This window comes from Telmatherina bonti (assembly GCF_933228915.1).
Source record: "Telmatherina bonti genome assembly, chromosome: 7".
In the NCBI taxonomy this organism is placed as follows: Eukaryota; Metazoa; Chordata; class Actinopteri; order Atheriniformes; family Telmatherinidae; genus Telmatherina; species Telmatherina bonti.
Window position 1 is genome coordinate 13,762,533 of NC_136625.1, and position 22,113 is coordinate 13,784,645.

The 22,113-nt window shown below is 38.1% G+C and overlaps 1 protein-coding gene across 1 annotated transcript in view; it reads left to right on the forward strand.

Moving 5' to 3' along the window:
* Positions 1 to 3,360: 3,360 nt before the first annotated feature.
* The window catches only part of piezo2b (piezo-type mechanosensitive ion channel component 2b), a gene marked incomplete at both ends in the record, with an annotated part of 89,787 nt that continues 71,034 nt past the window's right edge, over positions 3,361 to 22,113 (forward strand). Inside the window, 4 exons of the mRNA XM_079243755.1 lie at positions 3,361 to 3,424; positions 10,630 to 10,725; positions 15,638 to 15,763; positions 20,318 to 20,360. Of these exons, the coding sequence (XP_079099881.1) occupies positions 3,361 to 3,424; positions 10,630 to 10,725; positions 15,638 to 15,763; positions 20,318 to 20,360 (329 nt within the window). The remainder of the gene's footprint in view (positions 3,425 to 10,629; positions 10,726 to 15,637; positions 15,764 to 20,317; positions 20,361 to 22,113) is intronic.

The window sequence follows — 22,113 nt, forward strand, 5'->3', positions numbered from 1 at the left end:
GACTTCAAACAACACAAACAAATCAAGGGCTGACATGTTTTGAGGTCGATTATTGATCATCCCTGGCTGCAGTTCAGGAGCCTCGTGGGCGACTGACTGCTCTCACATGACAGCTGTAGCAGGGTAGCCAGTCTGGATCGCCAGTGAAAAGTGAAACTTCAGGGCAGAGGTTGGCACCGAGCAACGTTTTTCATTAGCAGCATTTAACTGCTTATTTTACTTATTTTCATAAAATGAATAACTTTTTCTGATTAGGCCAAATGATGATTCATCACATCACATGCAGGACCTCTGCTGCTGAAAGTGCCCTGGCTTTTTCCATGTGGAGACCGGTGGAGACGCAGGAGGGTCATTTGGATAATTTCTTTTCTCTTGCACTTCTCCTTTAGACAAAACAGCACTGTGGATCATTTCGTTGTCAATAGTTATAAAATACATCAAAGAACACTTAATATATTGATTTTATTCTTGCCTTGATGATGCTCAGCAGAGTTCAGACTTCTGCGTTTTCTTTCGGAGTGGTGATAAATAATCAAAGTATAACCTTAGAGGTAATATAACATTTATAGCATTCAAACTCCAGCAGTTTGTTATTTATGGTTGAAGTCTCTGGATATATAAAAACTCACCCATGCTGTTTGTTTTCAGACGATCATCAATGAATGTTCTTGTGTTGACGTACAAAACGGGGCAAAACATGTCTGTGGTGTTCTGGTAATGAAGAATTTTATTGTCAATTGATGTTTAAAATGAGCCAGAAATGAGTTTTAGACTCTTGCTGTAGATCTAAAATTAAACTGGAGCAAATGCTGTGTGAGTCAGCACCAGCTCTTAGTATACACTGGATATGTTCCAGGCAGCTTTATTAATGACATTTTTCTGTATTTTATGACTCAGAAGTGACTCAAATCTGAATAAATGGTGCAGAAACATGATGGATTTGGGTATTTTCAGATATATAACCCCTAATCATGCTGCATCTTAGGTCTTAAAACAGTTAGTTGTAGTGTAACCCTGGACAGGTTGCTGTATTTTTCAGCAACGGGAAGTTAACTCTCTATCAACTTGACTTCATCCTATTGTGAAACTTTTGATCAGATGCTGATGACAGTGACAATGCTAAAATTCAGAGAGCAGAATGGCTCACTGGAGTGATTATATGGGTGTGGTTCTCACTGTTAAAGAATGTCAATGCACGAAACAAAAGGTTCTGTCAGGAAGACAGCCGTCTTTTCCTTTTCCTGCTCTTTTAGCCAACCGAGGATGTCCTACAACCTCTGTGGGCAGAGGCCAGTCACACAGAGGCCAGTCATTCGACCTTCTTCCTAATGTGGAATGCCACATGTGGCATCATTTTGTCATTTTACCGTCAGATCAACATGATCCCTTTTCCCCTCCCATTCACTTCCACTTTCATATGATCATGCACTGATAAGTCATTTAGCTGACCTCATAATAACTCCAACACTTTATCATTTCTGTCCAGCTTAGAAGTGACAAAATCTGTACAAAAATAAAAAACTCCTTTCCACAATAAGGGTTGACCGCCCCAATTCCTCACACACCTCTTCAGCTTTTGTCAGACATACTTTATGTTTCTTGTGGCTTGACTTAATATTGTTACATATAACATGAGATAAAAGTGACATTTTTCAGAGAAAATCCACTTTTTTTATATTGGGTTATTAATACAAGTAATTGAGGTTGCAATAAAAGATTAATTATAATTTCAATAAGTTTATGAAGTTTTACTTTTATTAAGCTGACTGGATGCCCAGAGATCTGTGTATTTTTGGGGAGAAAAAATAAGCAAAGAAGGGTCATTTGAAAAATATTGCCAATTGCAATAGTTTATTTGTGAGTGCAAACAGAAACTGATGCAGCCATTAGTTTTTTTTACGTCTAGTTTATACAATTCAAGGTCCTAGAAGGGGATGGAGACACTGTCCCAGTTGCTATGATGGGCTGTCTTAGATTGAAACTTGGACAAGTTGCTGGTAAACTGGACTAAAGAACATTTACTTGTTCAACTTTACCAATCAAATCATGACTTTTTGCTCAAAAGGTTTGAAGGGCAAATTTAGCTGGAGAGGGAATAACAGTCTTATAAAATCCCAACACAAACCACTTCAGGTCAGTTTACATGGCTGATATGCAACAATATCCTTTAAAGATATCCACCAATTTCCTCTGAGCAGCACAAAAAGAAACCTTCAGTGGAAAAAGGCTCAGGGAGGGCAGCTGTTTGTGCACAACACAAAGGAGTGTGACAGAGAACACACACACACACACCGCTATGATGAAATTCACTTATGTGCTTCAACAGTTTTGGAGTAAAACATATAGATAATACAACCTGAGTTAAGGCTTTAATAATAACATGTCAGTTCAACCAATTAAAAAATGGTTCACAAGAATTAAGAATATTATTACCGCAACCTTCCCAATTTAAGTTCGGAAGATATGTTTTTCACACCAGTAGACGTCGCTGTTTCTTCTCATAACCAGAATAATCCGTTTGTAAATGGAATTTATAAAGTTTGTTCTGGGAGTAGCTGCTCTCCGTTATTGTATTCAGCTCCATATACATATATAAAGAAAAATATGTATGCAAATAAACTGGTAAAATCACTCAAGATCCGTGGAGCACATCATCTTATTACTCCTGTTGGTTGCATCCATTTCCTCGACCCACCTTTTGGTTCCAATTATCCTGGAGGGCTGGGCCGGCTGCCAGGAGCACACTTCTGATTGGCTGATCTCAGTGTCACTCTCGTGCTCATTCTGTATCCTTCTGTTAGTGAATCCAGTCCACACCAGAAGTCAGAAAGTCAAATTTCACAGAGGGGGCTTCACACAGAAGTGTCGACTTATCCCACATTTCTGCGTCTGTTTTCAACGATCCATTCTTAAGAAGTGTCGTGAAGATAATTTAGCAGTTAAGTAGTTACTTCCTAATTAGTTTTTTTTTCAAGTTAAAAGGAAGGTTAATTAGACTTAAGGACTTATTGGTTCCATTCTCCGGCGTTTTTACGCGTCTTGCCAGCTCAGCTCTCTGCGCACCTGAGCCGTCGCTATTCAGTCCGGGCAGCGTCAACATGTCTTCAACACACTCTAAACTATCATGGTGACATTTTTTTTTTTACCAGCGACTTAGCTGCTGAGGTGAATCTATGTAAATGCGCTATCCCCCATTGTGGAATGGCCAGAGTCCAGATGTCATCAGGGCAGAGCCGATGTGGCCGATCGGAGGAGCCAGCTGGGATCTGACAGAGCGCAGGAGACTGGGATGCGAGAGAAACCTTAGAGGGACGATCTCGGGCTTCTTTTACCTGGATTCAACGCGAGCTTCCCAGAGCCATGGCTTCTCAGATGGTGTGCGGTCTGGTCTTCAGGCTGCTGCTGCCGATATGTCTTGCAGCTGGTGAGTTTTCTGTTAAATCGGCACTTTTTACGCATCTCAACTGGCTTGTGATGTTGTACGTGCGCCACGTGGGGTTTGATGCTTATTCAACAAACAAACAAACAAACTGAAAAAGGATACAAAAAAAAGTAAATTTGATGGTTATTTTTGTTAAATAAATTGAATTCCACTTGTTTAAAATTCCTCAGCTTGTCAGCAAAGCTGGAGCCATCCATCATTTTGCTTCCAGAGAACAAGATCTTGTTCATTGTCTTGTCAGAACGTGAATTGCAACCGTTTTTCTTCATTTCTTTTGTTCCACTTTCAATAAATTTTGCTTAAAGAATATGTTTATTTTGCTTATAAAATCCACTTGATATTAACTTTAAGGCTGTTATCCAGACATAATAAACAGGTTAACTAAAAGCAAAGTTAACTGGCAGTGGAAAAAAATGAAGAATGGCTCAAATCTCAGTGAGATCCGCATGGAGCTATTTGAGGTTTGTAGTTTTGTATATCAGCACTGCTCCAGGCTACACTGCAGTCATACACCAGCTATTACTACAAATTGCAGCGCACAGGCGTCATTTACCAGCATTGTCCTCCACCTGGATGTCACCTTTTATTTGATTTAGAGAAACCGACAGCTGGATATCCATTCACCGCAGTGTGTGACAGAAAGGTGATATTTATGAGATCCTTTCAGATGTTTTATTTGTGAGAAAAGTATGTGAAATTCTGAAATCAAATGAAATATTGACTTGTTTTCTTACTCTACTGTGTTTCATTCTATGCTCAACCAAAAGCTTAATTATAGTTCACAGATGTTGCACAAGTAGCAAAATTACTGCACAGAAGTAGCACTAAATACACACACTGCCATGCTTGTCTAATTTGTTGATTTATATTGCTGTGGTTTCTTAGTTTTGTTTGGTAGCTACTCGTGAATCCTCAACATTGTTACAGACATAGCTGCTGGCAGTGTTACTGTTATTAATTAAAGTTTACTGACAGTGATATCCCTGCTGTTTCACATTCCTTTGAGCTGCTGTGCAGAAGTTTGTTTGCAACTTTGTTAAGAAAAGTGCTCCTTACAGGCACACTTTCCCTGTGTTGTTGAAGGTTTCTGTCTGATTCACTTCTTTGCTATGCAGAAGATGATTCATACTGGTTGCTTTTTTTGGACTTGTAGCAGCTCAAAAGCTGATTTAAAGTGTGTCCAGATGAAGCTTTTGCACCTTGGATGCAGACTCTTTGACTTAAATGCAACTTAATTAAAGCCTTAATCTTGTGGTAGGCCACAAGTGAAAAATGATTAGCATCAAAATGCCACTGAGGTTCCAGTGCGGTGTCTGTATAGCAGGCAGAAGTACTTTTAATGCTAACAGCATGCTTTCTATAGATAAGACCCACTCTGTACAACTGTAATGCATTGTTTGACAGGCAGATGCGCCCTTTATTTCCAAAAGCAATTGTGGGGCCATGCGTTGTCTCCATTAATTTGTGGAAAGTCGTTTTAACAGTATGAATTAATAATGCGGTTGCAAGGGAGAGAAGAATTGCTTTCCCTCTTATCGTAAACATACCTTTAATATTTTATGTTTAGTCAGAATACTGGTGAGCACTTGTCATGCACTGCAGCTGTACGTGATAACTGACAGGATGGAAAAGTCATGGAGAGGAAATGTGGGAACATACTCAGAAAAAACAAAAGATAAAGTCTTAATATTAATATTGATATTTATCAGAAGTTGATATTCAACATTATTATTGACTATAGTGGGTTTAATTCTTTGATTTACTTCTGATTTGGTTTGAGTTCTTTTTTTGTATTTAAGTAAAGTAAAATAAAAAAAAGTATATTTCCAGGTTTTTTCACTGCTACATAAACAGATTGGAAACAGACGGCGCAGCAGATGTTATCATTCCTCGAGCAATTATATTACCATCACTGTATATGTTTATGTCTGCAATATATGTTGCAAAGTGTTGCTTTTCATGTACTAGTGACAGACTTGTCTGCTGACGTTACACAGTCGGTGTTTCCTGTTAGCCATCTGACAGCACCTCTATTGAAACGCACACAACTGCTGTGCCGATGTGTACACAATCCCCTCTAGTTACACACACACACACACACATTGGAACACAACTACAGGTTTGATGATCAAACAATCGACTGTTTATGTGTTTACTGGCAGAGTTCAGAGTGTGAACAGAACTGTGATCAGTCATTTTCCCAAGTGTCTCCTCTGATATTGGTCCTGACCTATGAATGTGCAAACGGAGCAGTGATGCTGACTCAAAAGCATGAAGCTGAGGAAAACATGGGTCAGCTGCTGGGATCATCTGTAGAGTTATAATGATTTAGATATTTTTTTTTAAATCGTTGATCCATACAGGGTATATTTGGATATTTTGAGGCTAAAAAAAAAAAAAAGATATTCAAACCTCAATGCTTTTTAAATTTGTTAAAGTTGAAATTATTGCAAGAACTGGTAAAACAAAGTTTGTTTAAAAGTTTATTACCGTAGAGGTTAAAGATAACACAACAACAGCAGGTTAAACACAACAGTGCTGCCAAGAAATGATGAAGAGTAGCAGGTGAAAACTTAAACATCGGGCAAATTGGGTATATAATAATTGATCAGAGGTGAAAACAGGCAAACAGTTTAGCCAGATATTTAACTTTCTTAGGAAGAATATAAGAGAAAAAGTTTTATTTTTCAGTAAGATACACATTTATCTTCCTCACTAACATCTGATTCATTACCAAGAAAACACTCTTAATTATGTTGGTGTTTTATGCTAATATAAATAATTTGAGGGTATCTATGTTAAATTCAGTTCCACAGGGGCTGCAGTCTTGCAGGTTTTCTTTGTTTCCCTTCTCCAACACACCTAACTCAAATTAAAATGGATCCAACAACCCATGATGATCGATACAATGACAATTTGAGTCAGGTGTGTTGTACTACTAACCATATTAACCATACTAACCATAACTGTAGCTTTTGTGGGAGCAAATGTAATAGCCCTGGTCTAGTGTTAACTCTGTAAATACATTCAAATATATTTGTCATATAAACACAGTATAGTAAGTAATATAAACTTTGGCTGTTTTCCGATTAGTGGCTAACAACTAGCTTTTGCTAGCTGATAGCATTAGCTGCAGGTTGTCAAGCCTGTAATTATAGCCATCTTATTAGCCAGTCAACTTTAGATTATTAAAAGTAAAAATGGCAACAGTTTTTTTCTTATTTGTTTATTTAAATAAATATTAAATGATTAATAATTCAAATCTCAGTCTATCTGCAACAATAAGCTAATAAAAAAACAACAACAACTTTAGATTAAGTGAAATAAAGTAAAATGAAAAACATGTATCCCAAGAAAGTTGTCCCTTTTTAAAAAAGAGAAAATAAATGAGTAATGAAAACTTAATTAACAGTCTAAAAGTGTTGCTCTTGGTGGCTGTGTATGTATATATAGAGAGTGATTGTGGTTGAAGTACCTCTGACATTAAGCAGTGATAAAATGCTGGATGTGGTTTTGTCAGCAACTTTGAATTTAACATTAAAAGAAGTTGGTATTGTTATAGTCTGATTAAAACATTTGCCGAGGAATGCTTTTTATTACTTTCCTCTGAATGGTTTAAACCCTTGTTCTATCTCTCAGTGCTCGGGTTGACCTGGCACCACATTGCCTTATCTTCTATGATTAAGTTTATTCATGTTCACTGACTCAAACTCTGAAATACGCTGGTTCTGACTCCACATGTATTTCTGCTTTGCTTCCTATGTGTTTGGGTTTTGTGTGTCTGTAATAATGGCTTCAACTGCGAAAGACAAAAGCACGATTCAGCCTTGAAGGGGGATTTTTTAACAGAAATTTGATGTCTGAAAACAGCGGCAGTTTATTTTCATTCTCAGTGCAAAATCGTCAGATGGTGAGTCATACGGCAAAGGCAAATGGTCAGGAAGACTGCGGTCATCTGTCTGCAGCAGCAGAAGCACTGCCTGCAGATACACAGTTATTATCAGACACAACAATCAGTATTGATGCAGATATCTTTACATTTGTAACTGAGAAGATGAATAAAAGTGGAAGTTTCTAAGTTGCCAAGTTGGGCAAAATTTGCATATTTGTGTCAAATTTGAAGCCATATGTAATGAAAATAAGTTGGGTGGAGGGTAGAAATGGTGTAAAGTATGAAACACAAAAAATTAAGTTTATGAGTCATTCCCTAGCCTAGAACCTATCATGCCAAATCTCAGAAAGGGAAAGAAAAAAAAAACTACATATGATGGAACAATAATCATTAAAAGTTAAATTATTGGTGGCTTTCACCAATTCTTTCATTTACGTAATATAGCCAAAATTAGGGACATTCTGTCTCGGAGTGATGCAGAAAAACTGGTTCATGCTTTTGTTACTTCGAGACTAGATTACTGTAACTCTCTATTACTGGGCTGTCCTAAATATGCCCTGAAAAGCCTTCAGCTGATCCAGAATTCTGCAGCCAGAGTCCTGACCAGAACCAGCATGAGAGATCATATTTCTCCAGTTTTAGCCTCTCTTCATTGGCTGCCTGTTGAATCTAGAATAGAATTTAAAATCCTTCTCCTTACATATAAAGCCCTCCACAACCAGGCACCACTATATATCAAAGACCTCATTGTTCCTTATATACCAAGCAGAGTACTTTGTTCGCAGACTGCAGGCTTACTTGTGGTTCCTAGAGTCTCAAAGAGCGGAGCAGGAGGCAGAGCCTTTGGTTATCAGGCCCCTCTCTTATGGAATAAGCTCCCAGTTAGTGTTAGGGAAGCAGACACCCTCCCCACCTTTAAGACTAGGCTGAAGACTTATCTTTTTGATAAGTCCTATAGCTAGGGATGGTTAGCATCCCTTAGTTTTGCTGCTATAGGTTTAGACTGCTGAGGGACATTTCCTGATACACTGAGCTTCTTTCTTTTTCTCTTTATCTCTTTATCCCCCCCCCCCCCCCCCCATAACAGTGTTGCATCATTAACATGTATGTCTCCTGTCTCAGCAGGTCTCCCTGGCCGGGAGTAGCAGTTCCTGTTGTCTGTTGTCTTTCTGTCCTCTTCCCCCCACACAGTAGAGGCAGATGGCTGCCTGTCCTGAGCCGGGTTCTGCCGGAGGTTTCCTTCCTGTTAAAAGGGAGTTTTTTCCTTCCCACTGTTGCCAGTGTGCTTGCTCAGGATGGGAGATTGAGTTGGACTCAACTCAATCTGTTGGTTTCCTTATATAGGCTGTTATGAATTGGCCTTCATTATGTTTTCCCCTCTGTCTGTAAAGCGTCTTGAGATGGCATTGCCGTGATTTGACGCTATATAAATAAAGTTGAATTGAAATTGAATTTCATTTTGGCATATCACACATTTACACAAACTTGTAATTATTCACAGAGATAATCTACAGATGTTTGTGATTTTGCCCAAAGACGGCAGGCCCCATGGCATTCATGAACTTTTGTTAGTTTTCACTGGTCTGTATCTGAGCACAGAGAAAATCAGGAGGTGCACTTACGTCTGCACCAAGGGAAAAGTCTGAGCCAAGTCAAATGTCAATGAATAGGTCCATTGACTGCGCAAAGATAAATACAAGAACCATTTTCTGCAGTTAAGTGTAATTTTTCAGTAGTTCAACACCAGTAGCTGCCGATGCCTGTGACTTAGACGATAACTCGTGTGGCCGACCGGGTTGTAAACCCCGAGCTTGTTGATTTAACTGCGAAGAGAAATTTGGGAGGTCAGACTGAGTGTCCACATTTTATATAGACTCACTGTGTGCTTCCCTCCTTGCCTCCGGACCTAAAAATGTTCAAAGAAATTCTGCAGCCTATCTCATATTTTGTGTTTACTTTGGGATTTAACTTGCCACTGAAAGTATGAATCTCAACAGGATTGAGCCGTGCAGAGCTCCGTATGCTTCGTGTGTAGCTGGTACGGCTCACTTCAAAATGCCTTAGATGATGTTCAGTCAGCTTGTTGTTGGTTATTTATTCCTGATAAAAGCCTTACACAAGGCAGATGATCAGTTAGACGTGAAAAGTGGGGTGTGTTTGGGATCAATACATCAAATAATGATTTTTAAAAGTCTTGTTTATACTTAAATGTTTTAACTTTGGATAAACCATTAAATCGTCTCATTAGTCTGGATGGGGTGTGTAGTTGAGGAAGTTACATAATCCAGCATCATGCAGTGACACTTTTGCTAAAATCGCTATAGAAGTAGGCTACAATAATGACTTTAATCAGCTGAATACTTGTAAAATTAAATAATTTATAGTTTGTTTATAAAAAATTATCTAAATCTTTAAAGTGTCAAGTTTGGCAGTGTCAAGTCAGATGTTTATTTCCTTGTTAATATACAGTTAACAAGACAAGCTGGCGCTTTTGAGGGAGGAATACAATAATCAAATGTGTTTTTACAACTGTACTTCACAAATTAAGTCATTACTGAGTTGTCTTGCATTTGACTAATTTAATTTTAATTAGAACTTTTCCAGAAGATGAAAAAAAAATCAGAAGTGAAATAGCAAAACGTCGTTAAAATCAGCCATTTTCTTTTCCTACACTTTTGATGACCTTTCACACTCCGAGATGCTCCATGTCGTCCCTGTTTTTCTGTTTTATAATCAGGAATTTGCCGTCTTGTAGTTTGTGTTGTTTCTTACGAAACTCTCAGTTTTGATTCCTTTCATCATCAAAAATGACAACTCATTTAATAGTGTTGTATGAGATAGTTATTAAATTAAACCTCGGTGTAATGCAGGGCCTAGATGAAGACCAGGTCTCTTCTTACACCCAAGGACTATCGGGTGATTATTCTACTTCAAAACGAAACGTCAGTTTCCAGAGAAACTGAATTAAGGGCAGATTTGTTTTTTTTGTGATGGAGGCCAGATGAAGAGATAATTAGGCTTGTGAGTTTAGACTTTAGTTAGAAGAATGTTCTGGCGTTTTATTACCACGAGCAGCTTTTCTACGCCGCAAACATTTTAATGAGTTCAACCACATGTTTCTCTCAAATCTGTGTTCACATGATCTTAGAGATGATCCCAATGCCAGCTTTTATTTTGTTTAGACCATTTTGGCATTGTGTAATGCATACAAAGAGACTCAGCAGATTAGGTTAAAAAAAAAAAAAATTATTCATTATTAAGTGAATTTACTACATTTGTCTTTTTTTTTCTGCAGCTTGCCTGTTCAGATACAATGTCCTGTCCCTCGTCTACCTCATCTACCTCCTGCTTATTCCTCTCTTGGCAGAGCCCACAAGCACAACAATGCAAGGTAAGATGTTCAGTGTAACAAATTGCAAATCCACATTTTTATGGCTATTTGTCCTCCACCTGGAGTATCTGTATTCTTTCTTCTACAAACTTGAGTTTTGAATGTCGTTCTCTGTAATATAAACCAGTTTTCCTCCAAAAGACTTGAATTTCCTTGTGATGTTGGTGGATTTGGCACATGGTTCCATCCATGAAACGTATATTAGTTTGTGCCAGCTCAAATCCATCTGTAATAATAAAACAGATCCAGCGTTAGCCAGATCTGAGAAGTAAAGATGTGATCCATCAGAGGCAGATCTAAGATCTTTTTGATAAAAGTGGACACCGTAACCTTAGCTTTGGTTTATTCAATCAGATAATTCTCATAAATGACATGAACCAAGAACTCAAGTTGTGCTTTGAAACCCAAAAGACCCTGTAAAATGTTATTTGTAGAAAAAAAAGGGAATCTGGGATATGGACTGTTTTTGATAAAGGTTAATCACATCAGTTTCTAAAAGAAGGGGAAAAAAGATCCTCTATTCAGTTGGTTTTATTTAGTAAAATCCATAATCTGAGTGCATTTGACCAGTAATGGTACTTAATTCAACCATAATGAAAGCTGAGGTGAAGTTTCATGTTTCAACTTTTTGGTTTCAGAAATAAGTGTATTTGATGAAAGCCACCCTTAAAGCTGGTAAAGCAGCTTCTAAATCATCCTTTTATGTCTGTGCTGAAGCTATTTATCCTAAAAAAAAAAAATCACAATGGAGCGCTGAGGCTTTTGAGAAGCGACTGAGGTGGCTGTTCTCGTTACAGATGATGAATGTGGGATTGCAGCCGCCAACTTCAGCTGCGCCTTCATGCCCTCCCTTTACCACAAAATACTAAACAGCACACCTTCCAGACCTCTGCAGTAATGATATGGGTTTCTGTAGAAGACCACATGCAGTGTTTAATAATACATAAACCCATATTGGCAAAGGGAACAACATTCAGTTTGAGGTTTGTCTGCTCGTCTCCAGCTGAAATAACAATCAGGAAGTAAAAGGGGAAGAAAGAGAAGAGAAAGTGGACCACTTACTATCTCATCAATATTTAAAGAGAGGAGGCTTCTAGTAAAGCTGGATGTTCACCTGTCTGTTGGCTTGAAGAGTTATGTTTAGATTAACACTGCCACGTTTTATGTATATATCACTGTTACCTCCTTTTGTCCCCCTAAGTTGACATCAAAATTATGTCCTTCTGTCCAAAATCAAACCTGAAACCTGTAAAAAAAAAAAAAGAACAACCTTTAAAACAATAATAATCTTTGTTTAAAATGAATTAAATGCATAATGACAAAATAACTGGAATACAGAAATTCAGGCATACGTCCACATGTAGCAGCGTATCTCACAAAACAAAGTTGTTTTTTTTTTTTTAGTTTGACCTGCGATCCACGCAAAGGCACAGATTTACAGCATGAAAAGCAATTCTTTCAAAACCCTCCAACCAAACTTAAGATCTATTAATACTATGTTTATGCATCTGCATGGAGACAAACAGTATATAACCGGGGTTTTAGGTTTCCAAATGTCACTGCCTGTGACAAAAAATGCTCAACATCAAATGTGTGACCAGTGTTTACATGCAGAAAGGGCGTGGATGTGACCTGAATGTACGAAACAATGTACTTATGCAGTTAGATGTGGACAGATTTTTGTGTGGAATAGAGTTTTTTTTACGGGGGGGTGTATTCATTTTTGCAAAAACACTGAAAAATTTACATGGTCTCAATTTGAAAAACATTGAACAGACAAAATATATGTTTTTAGTAATATTTAATCCAAAAAATCCTGTCACAGGAGGAAAACATAACAAATATGACATCTTAGAGCAGAATTATCAGTTATTTAAACAGTTGTTGAATTCGCTTTATGTTTACTTATCAATTATTAGACTTTTTCTTGAGCCTTCATTGAATTATTTCCTATTATTATCTGAAATCTAATTTATTACTGGCATTCTCTGCCATAAAACCATAAAAATTTTAAAACAATATTTACTAATTTAGACTAATTTAAATGAGATTTCAACACTGTTTAACAAACAGGTTTGTAATTTACAAGATGTGCAAATTTCACAAGGTTACATAAACCACATCCTCTTAAAAAAAACAGCTCTCCTTTTATTAACCTTTTTATTAAAGAGAGGTGTATCCTGAAGTTGATCTGACTTTAACACACCTATGTCTACATGACTTTCTCCCAGACATTTGTGTTGTTTGGCTGATCATGTGCATCATCCAAATCATAGAAGAAGTGAAGTTAAGTGCCACAGGCGTCAGATAGTATGAGATACCTGCCAGGACTTGCACCCCATCTGTCTGCCTCAGCTGTCTGTCAACAGGGGGGAGTTTCAGGCTGACAGACAGTATGAGGAAGTTGCACAGAACGGAGTCTTAGGAATGGGATTGTTTTTGACTAACAGTGGAATGACTGGAAAGTTGCATGACATCATTGCACGATAAGCAGCTTTTTTAAGTCAAATATTTTTTTAGCTTATGGGAAGTGAAAGGGATTTTGGATACAATTTACCATACAGCATTTAGATTAATGTCAAATTCCAGGCATTTAAGTTCCTGCGTTGGTGAAAGGTTAACAACTGAGGATAATTTATAGCTTTAAATGAAGGAGAAAGTTGAGGAGGTGCAGCTCTCTTTCTTGGCAGTGGGCATTTCTTTTAATTAATGTTCTGAAAACTCAATATAGATATGCTGAAAATACACAGTGACAGCATAAACAAATAAATGTGTTTCTCCCTGCAAGACAAAGAAACAGATTCTGCTCGTTTTTAATAATTTCAGATTGAATTAACAAAGATATGTAAATAAATTAAGTTCTTTGTTTTGATGGTCTGTTTCATTTTGTCTTCTGGTGTTAAAGGACATGTGGCATTCAAATATGTTAAGTTAAATTGAAACCAAATGTTAGGCATGAATAATTCATTTGGTCTGATTTGCTTTAAAAAGCCACAGCGGTGCAGCGCCCCCAAGGATGTTTCATTACACGAGACTCCAGTCCCAACTGGAGACAAACTGCATCTTATGCAACTTGTTGTTTAGGATTTACTCTCTAATGTTGTAATTGCAGTATTTGGCTGTACAAACCTTCCCCCCCCCCCCTTTTTTTTTTTTTTAGGAGTTTTATTGTCAGTGGAGGTGAGCAAATATTGTAGGCTGTTGCTCTCATATGGTCAGTGAACATTTTAAGAGCCTCTACAGTAAGTGCCATATGCCTTGTTGAATGGAAACTGACATGACAGTTTTCCCATAGGGGAGCCATTTAGCACTGTGGCATGAATTTGTATAAATATTTGATGATATGGGTGATTTATCAAGTTTATGTTCCAGCTTATAGACTTCTGCCAGTGAGTGTCTGGCTTTACCACGTCTCTTTTTGAAACCCAGTTGTCACCATATACGTTTTGAGACTTTTCCTACTTTGATAAGCTGAAACTGCATCATTGGTGAGATCACGTGTTAGGTCTTCTTTGACTGATAATAGCTTTAACGTATTATTAAAGCTGAACAACACTCTGTTTAGGAAGCATGCAAAAAGGACTCCAGGGAGAACATTTGGGACTGAATAGTGACATATTCAAGATTAGCATTGCCAGAAACAGATGCCTCTTTGACAAAAGTGCTCTGTTACAAATAGAAAAAAGGGCAACTTGGCCAGAGCATTTGCATTGTCCAGAGCTTTAGGACCAATGTGGATGCAAAAGTTTACAAAAAAAAAAAGCTCATTCTTCGTATTTACAAGCATTTTTCCCTCATTGTGAAAGCCCAGGGAATTGCAATGGGAAATTTGCACAAATTGTTTTCACTTAAACATTTAACAAGGAGACGTGGTGTGTTGTTGCACACATTGCGACAAGGTTAGCCTTCAGCGTCTCAGGGCTCAGTGGTAATGCTTCATTTTAGCCAGGATATTGTGTAGCACTACAGTAAAAGTTGTTATGCGTTCCCACAAGGATGCAGTAAATTTAATGAGATGTTGCACCATGATTAAGTACTGGACCAGACTGTGTAGATATGTTTGACAATTTAATCTAACAGGCTTAATCGCATACAAGTAACAATGCTGCTGTCCATTTTACATCTTTAAAGTAGAATATCAAGCTAGGATGAGGATTAAGATATTAATTCTAGCAATAGACATTCGCAGAAATTCTACTGCAGGGAATTATCACCATAACAACTCCTGAAATTATCCCAAATACCTGTAGGTGCTCTATAAAGCAGCCATGTGGTGAGCAGCTGTGGCAGCTTCCTTCGGATCAGTCGCGTCCTCCCTCGGCTGTATTCTTTACCTGCATTAAAGGAACACGCTGGCTCAGTCAACACCTTTAAAGTTCTTGTGGCCTCACGCGGCCAAGTTATTATTTGTGAACATGAAACTGAAGAACAAAATCCCATTTAAGGTTTAGTTGTGCTCCTTTGACGATGAATTACAGACTTAAAGGTCTTGTGGTCCACCAGAATGTTTATTTGACTTTTCAATAGAAATAAGCTTCACTCAGTAGAAGTGGTGCCAGTTCCTAGCCAGAATATGTTCTAAGATCCACAGAAAATCTTTTTTTGGGTGTTCTCCCAGTCACCCTCGTCTGCTCTTCCAACTCATTCAAAACAGCTTTTGACTCTGTAGCAACATCAGATCGATATGATGTGCAACAGGAAACAGCTGTCCAACGATAACTACGAATGAACTCAGGTACTTTTTTTTTTTAGTTTCAGAAGTTTGTGTGCGACAAAGCTCTTTGTGTGACCAAAAACAAATAAAATGGCAAAGAGACTTTTCTGTATATCAGTACATGTACAGAGGAAATACCATGTGGAAATCCTTAAACCGAGTGTTGTTTTACTCAATGTAGCTGTTCTCCCCCTTTAGGCCACACAGGGCGTCTACTGCAGTCCCTATGCTTCACCAGTATGTCCTTCCTGCTGCTCCACATCATCTATCAGATTACCGTCAACAGCCTCCTGGCCGGGAACTCCATCTCCGCCAACTTCAACTGTGAGTACACTGCAGCCTTTATAGTCAAAGCTCTGAGGCCAGTGAGGTTTGTTGTGTGCAGAAATCAACATGCTTAAAAGGTCAAAGATCAAAAAGGAGGAAATGGGGCCGACTGCTTGTGTTGGATTCAGTTGTTCTTGCTTTCTAAAGGCATTGAAGACATACAAGAAGCAACTCGTGTTTTTAGACAAGATGAACTGATAAAACAACTGTCAATCAAATTGAGGGATTTAGACACAAGAATCAGCTTGAAGGTGTTTGCTGTCGACTGTCTTATTTTTTTAGGAGACTTGTTCATATATTTAGCTAAGCTGAGATGAAAGTAAAGACACTAACTATACTTTGCTTTAAACACATTTATAAATGTTTTGAGTCAGTGCTGTACTGATGTGTTCAAGTGGGAGAAATCTCTTGTTCCACATATCCATGCCAGACTGGGAACACATGTGCGTCCCATCGATCACGCAGGTCGTTTTCTGCGCCTAAACTTTGACCTCAGAGGCTTGTTCAGAGTCATCAGTGAAGGTGCAGCTTTTCACACCCCGAGGAGAAGTTTCTATCCAAAACTTTAAGCAGACTATGTGCCCCATTTAGGTAAAAATGCGTCACCAGTTCCCTTAAAATCCATCAGATCATGGGGACTTATAACTCCGACACATTCTTCAGTTTAATTAGCTTTTTTTTTTTAATTGCATAACAAACAAAAAAACATGTCAGAAAAGCAAAATGCTATAAGCTGTTCACTTAATATTTAGCCATGGGTTTCTCCTGATATTTCGTATTGAACTGTAAAATTTGAACATGTATAGAGAGGACAGGCCCTGACCTTGTTGTCTAATGACTTGTACTTTCTAATGGAAGGAGCTTTCTTTCCTCGGCTGAAGCGGAGCCAGCTCAGTGGGCAGACTGAACTTATCGCCTCAGGCAACAACACACAGGAGCTGTTCAGAAAGGATAGATTAAATGTGTTTTCATTACTGGATTCTTAGTAACTGCAGTATTTAGCAGACTAAAAGCCTAAGTGGGATAAGTTAATAAATTCAGCCTATTTACTTCATCTAATTAATATTATTCATTTACTAATTACTAAGTTGATTAAGACTTTACCATATATTTTAGAGACGAAGCAAATATCACCCTTTTCCCTACGAATTCAGCAGGAAGTTAGACGTAACTCTTATCCCCTTGAAATGCCGTCTACATTCTGAGAAAATATGTTATCACAGGTTTCTGTATCTGGTATTTAGCCCTCCTGACAGCCTTTTCCTTTTGGCAGCCAAGTGTAAACAAGGAGTCTTGTTCCACAGCGAAGCGGTTAACCTTCCCCTGGATAACTTCATATCATTTCTCTTGTTCATTTGCAGCCAAATACGCCATTAAAGCAGTAAACTGAGTTGAATACGAACGAGAAAACCTTTCCAAAAGAGCGAACACCACCAGCTGTTAGGGCAGGTCAGCGACTGGTCACCAGATGAGCCGGGGCCGGTTTCCTTTGGAGTCATCCGTCATTCCTGCGTGCTGACTCAACACAGAGGGAGCTGCATTTACAAACAGTCTGTATTAACCGTAAAGGAGCCCTAGAGGGGCGGGGTTCTCTACATTTTATGTCCGCTTAAATATCCACAAAGAGATTACACCTCTTTGACTTATTTGTATTTTCCTGCAATTGTCCACGCTTTTTTGGCAGACATGTCTTAGTGGCACTCCCCACCCTCCTGGCGACTGAGTAGAGACGAAAACAAAAAGGATCTGTAGGTTTGTTTTCTCCAACATCTAATGGATATGTATTATTACCAAATCAATAGAGCTAAACAGCCTGTTGAATAACCGTTTCATGACAATTAGCACTCCTCTTATCCATACACGTCCTTCCAGCGGTTTAGTAAATGTGAAACATTTTCTGAACTCTAAGATTGTCCGGTAACAGTTATGCTGAAATATTGACGCCCAGAAAGGCGTAGCTTGCATTAGGCCGCAGAGATAAAGGAGAGTGCAGCGAAATGCTGCGCTGACTTTAACAGTCCAGCAAGCACAAAGGGGGTTTTATGATGCTCTCATAAAGTTTGAGGACAGGTATTTTTGGTGTCCAGCTGGGGTGAAACGTGGCCTCGCCTCAACAGACAGAAAGTCTCACACACTCTTCCAGAAGTCTCCATGCTGAGCTCAGCCTGTTTTACACAATATTCCTCTGTCATGCTATGGATAAGACTGGCCTCATTTTACCTCCGCCGTTCCTGAAGCATGATGTCACACACGGGACGGGATTCCTCTCACACCTGTTGGTTTAGCTTGATTTGGGTGAAGTTACATGTTGCAGATGTTTGGAGTTGGTAATCACTAAAACAGTCCATGTTTTGTGAGCAGTCACTGGATTGCTGCTGGAAGATGTCAGTTGGGCATTATGGCCTTTTTCTGCCACCAATGGGAATTGTTGGGGGTTTAAAACAACAGTGCGGGACTTTATCTCCTTTGCTACACGTTATTAACTCTGATTTATATCTCAGTTACCGAGCAGCTAGAGCAGAAGAAGAACTACACAATGCAGATTTTATGTATATATAAACTGTCTCTTCAGTTTAATTTAGCCTGTGCTACCTAATTTGTTTTAAGTTTTCCTGATTGTTTAAACTAATCAATGATCCCAGAGATTAAAGATGCCTTGAACATTTTTTACCCAAATGATCGTATAGTAAGATTGAAAAGCATATCACAACATTGATAGACTGTTTAAAATATTTTAATATTTACATTTTCTGGTTTAACAATAAGTTATTTTATTTTATTTTTGTTTTGTTTAGTATTATATTGTTTTGTATTGTATTGTTTTATTTTATTTTATTTTTCATTCATTCATTCATTCATTCATTTTCTGAACCGCTTATTCCAATTCAGGGTCGCGGGGAAGCTGGAGCCTATCCCAGCTGGCTTTGGGCGACAGGCAGGGTACACCCTGGACAGCTCGCCAGTCCATCGCAGGGCTTTATTTTATTTTATTTTATTTTATTTTATTTTATTTTATTTTATTTTATTTTATTTTATTTTATTTTATTTTATCTTATCTTACAGAAGACTAATTATTCTACCATACCCAACATAATGATAAACATCTGTTTGAACTAAATTTCATGCTGCTGTAGTTTGCTGACATTTTGCTCAGGTTTGGTAACAGATAGGTATGTATTTGGATTTCTAGCTTGTTTTATTGTCTGCTCTTTGTTGCTGTACATTCCTGTGTCTGAGCTCACATCTAATAATCTGCAGTTTTGTAATGGATGAGACTGATGAGAATCAGCCTGTTGAAAGTAGTTGGGTGAAATCAGAAGAGAGACTTATAAATCTGGAATTGGAGCACAACATGTTTGTATTTTTTTAAAATCTGATTAAACATGATTAAATGTTTAGCAAAATGTAGCACCGCTTCACTGGCAGCTCCTTTGTGGACCGTAAATTGCTCACAATGCTCACAATACAATCTTCTTAAAAAAAAAAGAAAAAGAAAAAAAGTCACAGCACAAAGAATTTATGACTACATGATGAATTGTTTTGAATGAATTTTAAGTACCATACTAGTGATGTGTGATTTTGCTTCGTAGTTTCATATTCACCACAGATAACTCCAGCTGTCCTCCTTCACCAAGCTGTTAAAAAGGGAGTAGCTGTGTGGAGGCAGACAGATAAGCCTTAACAGTTCACTTTAAGTTTAGCTGAAGTGTTTGATGTCACGGTTGACCATGTGGCCTCCTCCCTTCACAGATGTTTTTGTCCTTTTAAATTTCTCTACAATCCATGATGTTGTCCACCCACTGACCTGCCTTCTCTTCTACTGCTGCATGAGAAAGAGTTTATTACATTTGCGCGGATATTTTGATTTCAGAGGGTGGAATTCAGTGGTTGGGTCGACTTTCAGGGTCCTAGCTGCAGTCAGGAATAAGGAATCTGGAGACAAAATGTCTGCAGTAATGACATCATATCAGATATTCAAATATTTTCTTTAGAGATGCTGAACCGTCATTTTAATGAACAATTCTCTGTTTCATTTTAAAATGAATAAGTAAAAAGCCCCAAAATCCAGCTGGATGCTTGTGACAAAGTGGTCAGTCAGATGTTTTATCTGTTGTCTCCATCAAAGAGTGTTTGACATCTACACTCTCCTTGTAAGCTGGAAGTCTCAGCTATGTGCAGTTCAGCATTTAATTAGTCACCTAATACAAAACATCCAGTGAAATCGATATAAATCCCCAACTGATGTTGTGTTTTCTCTGGCTACAGAAGAAAAGCCCAACAATCTTTCCTCTTTTTGGTGCATAAATAGAAAACCTGGCCTCTGGAGAAGTGCCATACATGAAGACTTTATCCAAACAATGTCTGTGACTAATGTTTATTTTGTTTCTGGATTTAGTGTCCATGAACACAGCAAATGATTATTAATTAAACAGGTCACCATAACACTGCTGGACATGTTGGAATAAATGTGATATAAAAATTGTCATTAAAACTGTGCAAGATGAAGTCTTTGCAAACCAACAGTAACCGAAGTCGCTTGTTTCTCTCCAGGTTCCTCATGGGAGAGATCTATACGACAGATTGGCTTTGAGAGGTAAGAGAATGATTATGCTGAAATTACGTGTGGTGAAAGGGAGTTTTAGCTATTTTACTCGCTAAATCGGGCATCTGTTACTCACATAAACTGGAAAGACCTTTCGGAATAGACGTTTTTACTTTGCCTGTGAAACATCATTAAACTACTTCTTATCATCAACAATATTTATTGGAGGGATATTGTATTAGCTGTGAAAAATGCCTCAAATATACCAACCTCTCAATATGATTAACCATCACTTTTAGCATTTTACTGCGCTGACGGTCTTTATAAATCCTCCTAGCCCCGCCTTTCTGCATTCTCAATGAAAGCTAAACACACTTATGTTGGACAATAAGTTTTCAAAGCTCTTGTGTCTGTTTCCGCACATCCCTGTGATCGTATTAGACGTATTTTCCTGAGTATGGGAATGTCCAAACTCAGCCACGTCCTTTTTCCAGTACTTAGCGGCTCTCAGTGGATGGTACAGTAAACAGTAAGTGGCGGAAGTAGGGCCATAAACATTTCTTCCTGGCTGCATTTACCTATTTATGTTGAGGATCATATACAGTCCATATACAATATTTACAGCTGCATTTTCTCCTTTTTACTGCCTCTGTGGCGGAAAATATATACACATGTACAAGAGTCAACTAAGGATTCACATCTGTTCTGTTTCCTCAGAATTGACCTCGATAAATTTTTTGAAGACACTAAATATTTATACGGTGTCCAGCATGTTTTGTGGTCTATGTATTGGTAGTTGTTACTTGTTACCCATGCAGCTTGGAGCACTGAAGACAGGCTTTAGCATACTAATGTTTTTGTAATTCCCTCACGTGATAAATGGGGGAAAGAGGGAGTCATAAAAGTTGCTGGCTCAACCTTGTTTGGCTCTGATGGTTTCCATCTCTTTCATCTGCTTGAGGATGCACAAAGCTTCTCAACAATAAAGCCCATGGAAACAGACGTCCTTGATTAAATTAAACTCTCCAACAGCAGCCAGAGGCCCGGCTATTTCTCTTGAGTGTGCGTTTTCCATCACAATGATTAGCACTCTGTTTTCAACTTGTTACTTTTATTGGCTTAATATCCACTCAAGGCCACGGTGAGATTGGTTCTACTTGAAAATGACCAGTTGCTTTATAACTAGAGCCAAACGCTTAGCCTTTTTCTCTGCTGCATGCGCTGCCAAATCACTAGTATGTTTTGTTTATTGTAAGCTGTGTAATTACACTTGGAGCTCAGCGGGAAATGTAAAGAAAACACTGAGGTGGCCAAACACAGGATATGGTGGGATTGCTGTAAAACTGAGACAGAAATTGGTTGGGATGATAAAAAAAGAGTTTTAAAGGTTTTGAAACCTGTTAGCCGTTTGAAAGACAGTTTTCATTTGCTTTAATTGTACATGCAATCATGACACCTCATAAAATCTATCCTCAGGCAGCATAAATGTATCACACGGCATTACATGAAGCTTGAGATTACTGTAGCAGCCATGGTAACAATCTGCTGCAATCATTCAGCTTCCTGTCTGAATAAACCGGATTTGCTTTTACATAGAGGTGAGCAGATAAACAAACAAATAAAAGCTTTGTTTGCTCACACTGATTCAAAAAAACATTTTTCTTAGTTAATAAACGAGAAACAAAGATTTTATAATCCAGAACTGATGGAAAGTGCAGCTCACAGAGTTCAGATCATGTTTATAGACATCAAAAACATCTTATAAAGTGTTGTTTTAGTTTTTTTTCTTTGGATTCAAATAAAA